This window comes from Falco punctatus (assembly GCF_963210335.1).
Source record: "Falco punctatus genome assembly, chromosome: 1".
NCBI lineage: Eukaryota > Metazoa > Chordata > Aves > Falconiformes > Falconidae > Falco > Falco punctatus.
This window is the reverse complement of record NC_137580.1, coordinates 23,931,628-23,941,734: the sequence shown is the minus strand read 5'-3', so window position 1 is coordinate 23,941,734 and position 10,107 is coordinate 23,931,628. Positions and strand designations below refer to the sequence as shown.

The window sequence follows — 10,107 nt, the reverse complement described above, 5'->3', positions numbered from 1 at the left end:
TTTTTACTATGAAACGAGCCAAATAACCCAACAAACAGTGAAAATTACATTACAAATACCACTTGATTAGTCTATTCTGCTTAAAGGAATCACGGTAAAGGATAAAATCTGTGCAGTCTTGCGGTTCTAGGTGTGAGGTTCAATACTTTATCTTAACATTAACAGGAGGTATAGGCAAGTTTCCTGCTTTTATTGGAAACACTTGGCAGTTCTGGGACATCTAAATCAATCAGAATTTATTGAAGGAATCACATGAATATGGAGGGAGGGGAAAGCCAATTTATTTTAGAAGGGGAAAAAACCCAAAGAACCATTTCAAAACTAACTTTATAAAAACCAGGACCTGAAATGGTGTGCAAGATCCAGAAGACATGGAAGAAAACCAGGAACTTGAAGCAGTAAGCAATGCCCTGTGGCCAAGTGCTCCTCACAGCACACACCTACTGAAAACGTGTGCCAGCGAAAAAGTCTATTTAGGATGTATTTCTACTCCTCTGTACTCCAAAGAGTGGCATGGTTCCAGGCAAGAATTACAAAATTGTAAGAAATTTTATTCTTAATCTTTAAAAACAGAACATAGTTTAAACACAATGTACATACGTGAAAGTAATCGTAATGTATACAGCATCTTCACTTTGATAGCTTTTTCTCTTTTTAATTTGCTTTCTTTATCTTCATTTCCTGAGCTCTGATCATTGGCGACATGGCTGAAAAAAGCAGCAAGAACGGATTATCTGAAACACCACCTAATGTTAAAATGATTGAAGCCTCAGATGCAGACACCTGAAGCTTTGTAATATCCTCCTACACATTACACTGTACTTAGCAAGCCCTTATAAATGCAACTTCAGTTTGCAATTCTTTATATGCAGGGCCTTAACAGAAAAGATAAACCTAGTTATAAACAGGCACCATCTCATCTGCTTTGTGAAGCCAAAGCACCAAATGCTGGAGTCGTGGTGAAATGCTATTCATTTCAGAATCTCTCTTACGGGATGGAGTGAAGTCAATCCCTTTGCCCCAGCGCTCATGGAAATGGGTTAAATTAGTGCGTACACAAAAGGCTTCCCCCCCCACTTTTCTATAGTAATTCTTGACACATTACAGATATGAATATATTTTTTTATGTGTATATAAAAACCAGGCAAACTGATGATGTTAATGGATGGCAAAGAATAAAAATAAGAACACTTACTTTGTAACTTATATAAACAATTTGATGAGTTTTACCTAAACTGGGTCACTTGTATGTCTTTGACACGTGTGCACTACATGATGTGGGGAAACTATAATAACAAATCTATGCAGTGAGACTTAAAGGGGCAAAGGGGAATCAACAGCAACATGCAATAAGAAAGAGTGCAAAGAAAAGAAATTCCCTCTCACTTGGCATCCTGCCATCACAGGAGCTCATGAGCATTTTCTCAGTGACTTCAAAGGGAGCCAGAAGATAACCTGAAAAAATTCTCCGTCGTCACTGTGGTCATCTCAGATTTTAAAAAATGTTGAGGAAGAAAGGTTATGCTTCTGAGGCCACTGCTTTTGGAGTCTACCGCTGTTGAAGTATCTTTCAGTTTCCATGAGAGTCATCAGCTTGATAAAAATCGCATTTAATTGGACATGACAGCACACAAGGGCATCCCTGACCAGCTGCCATGTTTGAAATGTCAAAGATCTTGAAGCTTATTGGAATTAAGGGTCTGAGCAACAGTGCATTGCGGAGTTAATCTACTCTCCTAGGAGCAGGATAATGTAGAAGTGGGTACTGCTAGTAAAACAGGCACATCTCAACTGAACTCACACAAAAGCACGGGTAGTGCTTTGGCAGGTAACAAGAAGAGTTTCTGGAAAGCATTAGTATTTTAAATAAAAATAGGAATATTTTTGGTAAATTATGGCACCTTGGTTTTTTATCTGCAATGATTGCACCAGGTTTTGCAGGCTTTTCATCTTGTTCTTAGCCTCCTAGGTGTATTCTCACTAGTTTCCAGGGGCTGAGAGGCTAATGAGAAAATTATTCATCAGTATGTTATCACAGATTAAAAAAATTATACAGGTCGTTATAAATTATGTAAACATTCCACCTAAAGTAAAGTTCTTAGAAAATAAAATTTAAAACAACAAAACTTCCAGTAGCAAAGAAAATTAGTAAGAAGACAAGGTTATTAATAGAAATTTATATTTAGCGGTATCTAAGTGAAAATACAACCACATTTCTACTTTGCCTATAAGTTTCCCCATTTGGGGAATGGAGAAAATGTGCTTTTTGTTACTAAAATATTATTTATGCCTACAATATCCAAGTCCCTCCTTGCCAGTAAAACTGCAAGCGTTGTACAAACATTGTACAAAGGAAAACAATAGTGTCAGCTGCATTTTACAAACAGAAAACGAAGGTACAGAATGATGTCATTTACTACGGCCAAGAATAAATCCAGAAATTCTAAGTCTTTGAATATCCAGAGCAGTGCAGAATTCAACAGGCATTGTGCCTGTCTGACTGAACACTGACACCCACAGACAGCCATGGTCACACCAGTACTTTACACACTACAGTCTCTCACCCTGGAGCCTCTTCTGACCAGAACTTGGATCATTTTATCTTTGTGGTAGTCATCAATTCTCAAATAAAAAGAGGCAAAAAAAAATAATAGTAAAAGCAGCCTGAGACGGACATAACTGGCTGATCAGATTAACAAACAAAACAAAAGCCCCAAAACACAACCAAAAAAAAGTGATGCCACTTATCTTCCTCTTTGAACTGAACAATGACTGGTGATTGACTGAATGTTACATTTGTGACCTGCTAGATCTCCTGTGGTCTACACGCAAAACAATTTGTGGTTTGCATCCAATTGCAGAGATATCCACACCACAACGTCTGCGTGTTTCCTGAAACAGGTTGCTCTACAGGTATAGAAACATGCATGTACTCACATAGCAAATTCAGCGCTTTGACAGGGAAAAGCCACACATCTTTGCGCTTTGCTCACGAACAGGTATTTCTCAGTTGTTAAACATGCACTGAAAATACAGATGAACTAAAAAATACACACTTCCTCCTTGCATATCCAGACAGCTAGGGGAAGCAAAGGTCAATGAGCAACAACATTAATGGTCCAGTCAGAGTGACTGTTCAGCCCAGCAGTTTTAGATACCACTCTGCATAAAGAGAAGGTCCTGATGCTTCCAAAACGCAAAAGATAAAGTGACCGAGGAGAAGTCTGCATTAATAAAAACAAAAACACAATACAGACATGCTAATGTTAGGCTGAAACTATACAACAAATCCCACCTGAGAAGCAGGAAACGTTAGTCCTTTTGAGCTCCCTGGAGCTAGGGTTAGATTTCTGCCTGTACTAGCTTAGTGACAGGTTTGCAGCACCTCTATTACACTCATACCTGCAGTGCTTATGTACCCTCTAAGAGAAATGGTGTTTTCAGACCTTGCAAAATAGAGAAATGTAATGTTTTAAAATGGTATTTGGTAGGTATTATTTGAAAATGTGGTTGGTTACCTGTTTTTCCTATCACAGCTACTCATTTTGGGGTCTTTCTGCCACTTAAATGTAATAAAAGCAGTCCTGACAGCCTGGCTCACTTGCAAGTAATTAATAGCCTACCTTGAAAATGTTCATCATCCTCATATGTATTTTGTAATGCAGGAAAGCTTATTTTTATCACTTAGAAGCTACACAGAAACAGCCTTACATCAATATTATCAATAAACCCCAGAACTTTTCTAAATGTGTTACAGGAACCACAATATCTATTAAAAATATTAATATCAGGCAATTGTGTTGCCTGTTACTGCAAATACTGATGTTAAGCATCCCTATGGTCTATTTACCTGAATAAAGCAATGTACCAGTTCTTAAAATTTAGTGGTGTATGGAATTAATCTTCCCTTCCCCTTTGTATAATACATTAATTAGCTGCTACATTTTACTCAATTCATTTATCACAGAAAAAAACCTTCTACTTGAACAGAACTGTAACAGGGTGAAGGCAGTTTGACATAAGCAAGAACAGGTCACTTTTAGGTAAGTGGGCCAGAGCTGCTAAAGCAGTGCTTTAAAATGAACCATCAGTAAATTATGTTTCAATAAATTTGCATAACGTAATTGCACTTGCTGGAACACAAATGGAAGATCAATCCTGTGTCAGCCCTGTACATTTAAGAATTGCTAATGTTTACATTCAGCAACGTGAATGGATTCCATAAGCAATGTATTACAATGGTACATAAAAAATAAATGTTGTATGAAGTACAGCTACCACAACCATAAACTGTGAAAGACTGTATCAGTGAACAATGATGGGACTCCACTGGATTTTACAGAATTGCTGAATGGCTGAATTTAACCCACAGTTTATAACTCACTCACTGTACTGGCTGGGAAGAGACCCAGCCAAGCTCTGTGAATCAGTAAATGGAGGCAGACTTACGTATCTGGGGGACTGCGGCTGCACCCTCTGGAGAGCCAACCTTCCTTGCAGATGGGGATGGTCCATGCTGTGGTGAGGTGCTGGGGCCAGCTGCAAGGTCATCAGGTGGAGTAGTTAATAGTAAGTGTACTGGAGACTTTTCTCGGCATCTCTCCTCCTGAGAGACCTTCTTGGGGGAGGATGTATAACATGGAGCTGCTGAGGAGATGGATGCACTTCCTAGGAGACATCCAAGCAAAAAGCAGTGAGCACACACCTGAAAAGAAACCTGCACACAAGCTTTGACTTTATCTCTGTAACAGTTACAGGACTGGGTTCCCTTCATGGCACTCTTTCACCCTTTTCATTCCTTATTAGCAGCCAAGGTCGCAGGAGACTATAGCCTTTTTTGCAAAACATGCTTGTTTCTGTTAAAGTGATTGTTTACAAAGGCCATTGTAAAGTGTGAAGAATGGCCAGGAAACCTACCTAGGAGAAAGCAGGGCCTGCTTTTTTCAACAGGCTACTTGCTCCATGTTTACCTTCAAAACAGCCTGATGGGAATATCCTAGCTGCTAACAACTCAAGATTCCCCATATGTTACAGCTGATTTGGATCTCATTTCTTAGGTATAAGAAGCAGAAAAAACAATGTTGCTTACACAGGTCTGCCATTTCCCTCCTTTCCAGTAACTTTTTTGAATAAAGCAAATCATAAAGAGACAAGATATGCATACAAATATGCAATCAATGGATTATGTAACACATTTTCATATGTATATCAGACTATGTGTAAAAGAATGAAAAAGTTTGCATGCAACTAATGAGAGGAAGAATTTACTACAATGTTTCTTTTTCTTTCCATTGCCCATTTCCTTATTAACACCCCTCCTGGGATGTCCTGAAAATAATGTGCAGGGTTTCTAACAAACTCCCCTTGTTTAACTACTTCTCAAGTCTTCCATGTGAAAAATGCTACTTGTAGCTATTTTGGAAGCTAAGAAAAATTCCTGGATGTTGCAGTAGGTCTGCTAGAAGGCTGACAGTAACTGCCCACGAGCTTTTCTTTAATGCTCAGAAATATAAAATGAGGATCCATAGCAGTCACTCCTCAGGACACAGGAATTCTAGTCTATCTCTGAAGCACAGGCACTTAAATACTAATTGAGAACGATTAAATATGTATCAGCATCTGCAGGCGATTTTCATAGAAAATTCACAGAATGGATAATCTACGGGTAAGGAAACAGAAGGCAGCTATGACTAGTATCTTCAAACCTGATGCTCAAAGCCATATCCTTACATTTCTGTATAGGTTACTAAATTCATGTTACCACATTTTAAAAGGTACTGAGCACACAGTACTTGGAAGAAAACCAAGAGAATTTGCAATGACCCAATTCCTCTCAAAGCCCATCCATATTCAGATACCTGAATACAGAATTCAAGAGCCTAAAATTTGGCAATTATTTTCCACACCAATTATGCAAGACTATCGCTATTCATGAATAACTACCACAGAAGGTATCCATTTTAGGTGTGCTGGTATCAGCTGCCATGGAGCTGGTTTGCAACAAGATACAGATTTTTCAGTAAGTGCAACAGAGACTTTGTAATAGCACCTGCTAAGAGGTATTTGACTAAATGACCTAAGAAAATGTATTATATTTGAACTATATTTTCTGTAATATTCTGTAATGTTCCAGTTTGACATTGGTATGGCACATTCATCCTCAAATGCAGCCAGTGAAAACTTACCAAGGGCTGTAAAGGGCTGGGTAATGTCTTGGGAGTGAAGATCTGCAGTATGTAAGCATGAAGGAACCCTGCAAGCAAAACCATAGCATAATACTTCCAGAATGCAAGTTTTGCCAAGTTTTACTAATGCTACCACAGTGAGAACGTGAAGCTCTCCTGTGTAATCTCCAGGTCTTATACATGTAAATTAAAAGCAGACAATGTAAATAAGTTCCAGAGCTCCCTCTTAAAAGGGATCAAAGTAACATCACAGCTTTGTTTTGTAATTCCCAGGAAGCTTTTAGCATTATGAATAAAACAATACAAACAAGCTCAGGACTGATGCTGTATTAAAAAAGCTTTAGGAAACTGAATCTCAAATGAGTACTTCAAGAAGCAGGTTACTCAGCTAAGTGAAAGCTTGAAAAAGTGAAAGCCAGAAGTATCCTTTTCCACGATGCTTTCAGTAGCTTAATCTCTAGCTGCAGTCTCCCTGCACAGAAGAAACATACCACTGTTTAAAACCAGCAAAAGCCGTGCCAGTGGGATTGCTGCATTTCACATTTTTAGAAGACTAGCTTGTTTTTAAGCAGGATGCAATGGCAGCCATATTGTAATAGTGAAGAAAAGACATCCTAAAATTTTTGTACAAATTCACTAAAAAGATTCTTACTAGAGTTGGAGTGACTTCAGACTACCGAAGTAATGGGTACCTTTGGGAAATAAAGGGCTAGATCTGTTATGAATACCTGGTACTCATAAAGATGGAAAAAAGACAATAAACTGCTTTAGACAACTAATGCTGTTGTGACCTTCCTTCTGATTACTCACACAACAGTGCTTCTATTTAGCTTCTTCAGACCAGCTTCTGGTTATTAGGTGCCTTTTAGCCTGTATTTCACCTAATAGCGTCAGATGACTGCCATAACATAAATTCTTGCCTTTTCCAGGTTTGGACCTTTGTCTTTTCTCAGAGACTATGAATTCTTAGAGTACAGTGGTATTTGCTAAGGGAATGGAAATGGATCATTGATTAATTTCAAAAACATAGCTAGGCTCATTTTAAATATAAGCACCGAGAGACACTGGAAGTGTCCCAGACAAGAAAAATCTTGCAGATTGTAATGCTGACCTTTAGTAGAAATGCTCCATTTTCCACCAGCAGCTCTGCTATTCCATCTGTATCTATCGTCACCCCACCCTGCCCCAGCTAAGCATGCTCAAAGCATACAAAGTGCTACCTTTCTTTATCATACAAAACCTTCTTGCTCTATGTCAGGCTTTTGTGAGAACCTCAGCTTTGGCACAGACAAAAATTAAAAAACACAAGTAAGATTTTATAGCAAATGGGACTTGCCATCTGGCATCTGATATTCTATTACAGTTACTTTGGATACAGCACAATTTTTAACCAAGGCACTGAGAACAAAACAAAACAAAAAATTGTAATTGAGCTTCATCTCATTTTTCATAGGAGATCATCAACAAAATCTTAGCTCTACTGAAGCTACCTGGAAGCATGTTGTTCTAGCTTTCCATATACCACCTCTGTATCTTTTGGCAAAGATTCTCTATTTAATTAATAAAGTACTCATTTAAAAGGAAATTAACTAACTTCTATGGATCTCAGCAACATCCTGTGGATGTCATTACCACATTTTTCTTTACAGAAAATGCCAAGGTGCTGAATGCCTTTTGGTAAAACTTGTTTAACACCAATTTCTCACTTGTTTAACACCAATTCTGTGGTACATAGAAATATGGGCTTTGGAGGTTAAGGAGACAAGCCTGGCCAATGAATTTTATATGTCGCTATTTTATTGAGCTATCTCAGAATTCTGATCTACAAGGAACTTCTCGTCTTTACTATAACATAAACAATTACTTTCTTTCCAATTTAAAAAACCATTTTGTACAACTCTTTTTATTTCTCAAAATATTGACTGTATCATCCTATTGTATTCACTCAATCAACATCTATATCTGTGTTGTCAGCAACCTTTCCAGAGGTTGATTTCTCACCTCTTGCAAGGATCCGATTGTAGACTGAAGAGAGCAGCGCACCCTCTACTTGCACCATCTCTGTGTAGAGGGATGTAAAAAGACATCAGAACTAGCACTACCAACAGCACTGAGACAGTCTGACAGACAGCTTTGTGTATTGAGAGATTAGGTGTGGGATTCTCCCATCCTCATTTCAGCTCTGCAAGAGAACACTGTTGCAGGAGAGAAAATTTCTCATAAAATCCACGTGGTCTGAACCATAAAAGCTTGTAACAGTATGTAGGGAAGAAAAGTTCCTCCTACTACTGCCATAAACAAAGAACATAGGCAATAATTATACAGTACAGGCTGGCAAAGGACACTGTTGATTGTCATGTCTCCAAAGGATTCTACGGTAGGCAAAGCCAAGGTAAAGGTAGTATATTTACTAGTTAAGAAAAACAGACAGACAGACCAACTTCAGTGCATGATTCCTTTTCCTCATTGTGAAACATAAGCTTCTATATTCAAGTTAACAAAAATTTGCATGCTGATAACAGGCAGACCTGTTGTTCAATAAAAATACCCAGGAAAAGCAGAAAAACCCAGCATACACAGAATATTGAGACTGATGTGATTTTGTTCCACCAGCATGTATTATGGGAGAAGTGTCATGGTTCAAATAAATTTGATCCTAATCAAAGGCCAAGAATTGTATTCTTTTTTATGAAGTGTATCCTCATGCTCTGGACTAGAAACATCAGAATTCGTGCTGTATTCACTTTTCAACTTCATGTACCACTGTCATTATCATTATTTCTGTAAAAAAACGAATTGCCTCCTTTAACAATGAGAGAAGGCATTTTTACATAAGGCAGAAAAGGAAGAAAGGAGTTCTAAATTAAAATAAAAGCGGCAATGCCAAAAAGCAATCAATAAAGGTAAATGGTGTGGTCACCTTCCGTTTCCCTACCACCTAAAGCATCTGAGGAACCTGGCAAACAACAGAAGCTTTCGAAGCTTTCAGATTATCTCAAGTTTACTCATAAACCCAACTTTCTTGCAAAAAGGCATCCTATATTTCTCCTAAAGTACATCAATAGTCACATCCTAGTTTTACAAGGCAATACAAGTACAGCACATAACAGAAATAACAGTATATTACTCTTACACTGTATTCCTCATGGTTGCTAAAGGTGATTTTCTCTCACCATTGCTGTCATCCCCACCAAGATCCACAGAGGGAATGTCATTGTCTGAGCCTGCTAATTCTTGAAGAATCCTCTTTAGACCCTGCAATGGTTCTTCCTTCAAAATGCCTGGCTTGGAAGGCACCTGAAATAAAATCATTCAGTTACAAAGTATTTATATGAAGGCACTCTCTTTTTCAATTCTTACCTATACTCGTCCAAATTCACACGTTTCCCCCCCCTCTACTCTTGTCTTACCAGTTAGAAATAGGGCAAATTGTTTGTAATTTTAGTTAAGAGGTGTTGGAGGCTAAATTATGGTAACTTGAAGACTCTCTGCATATAATCATGCTTTTATCTGGAAGTTATCTGACAGAAACGTGTAAAGCAACTAAATATAATTGCGGGAGAACATGACTAACATCTGTGTTTTGAATAGATGTTGTAAAAAGATGATGACTACTGTTTCAACATCAAAAACATTAAAATAAGCCTTTAATTATGAAAGCTTCCTCCCCACCCAATACAACTATTACCTTTTTCAGTACTCAGAACCAATAGTCTTCACTTATGTGACAACTCTGCTTTCTCCTTTTTAACCTGTGATGCCAGGTATTACTGTATAGTACAAAACCACAGCTCTGAAGACAGAAATACTAGTATATCAGGGTGTTTACTATAGGCACTCATTTCTGTAACAGCTGAGTTGTCTGCAAATATAAACTACTTTATTGCCCAGCCAAACTCTGAGATGAAGTGCAGTATTACTC

General features: G+C 38.0%; 1 protein-coding gene across 6 annotated transcripts in view; it reads right to left on the bottom strand.

Moving 5' to 3' along the window:
* Window positions 1-504: 504 nt before the first annotated feature.
* CCDC158 (coiled-coil domain containing 158) overlaps window positions 505-10,107 on the bottom strand; it is a 34,302-nt gene continuing 24,699 nt past the window's right edge. For 2 of the 6 annotated variants that reach the window (XM_080408534.1, XM_080408537.1), the window contains 5 exons: window positions 9,319-9,482; window positions 8,187-8,246; window positions 6,186-6,253; window positions 4,450-4,668; window positions 505-2,002 (listed from right to left, as the gene is read on the bottom strand). In XM_080408534.1, coding sequence (XP_080264660.1) covers window positions 1,947-2,002; window positions 4,450-4,668; window positions 6,186-6,253; window positions 8,187-8,246; window positions 9,319-9,482 — 567 coding nt within the window. In that variant the 3' untranslated portion in view covers window positions 505-1,946. Of the gene's footprint in view, window positions 2,003-2,564; window positions 4,669-6,185; window positions 6,254-8,186; window positions 8,247-9,318; window positions 9,483-10,107 lie in introns of those variants that run through there. The other 4 variants (XM_080408535.1, XM_080408536.1, XR_013931491.1 and 1 more) reach the window with 4 other exon arrangements.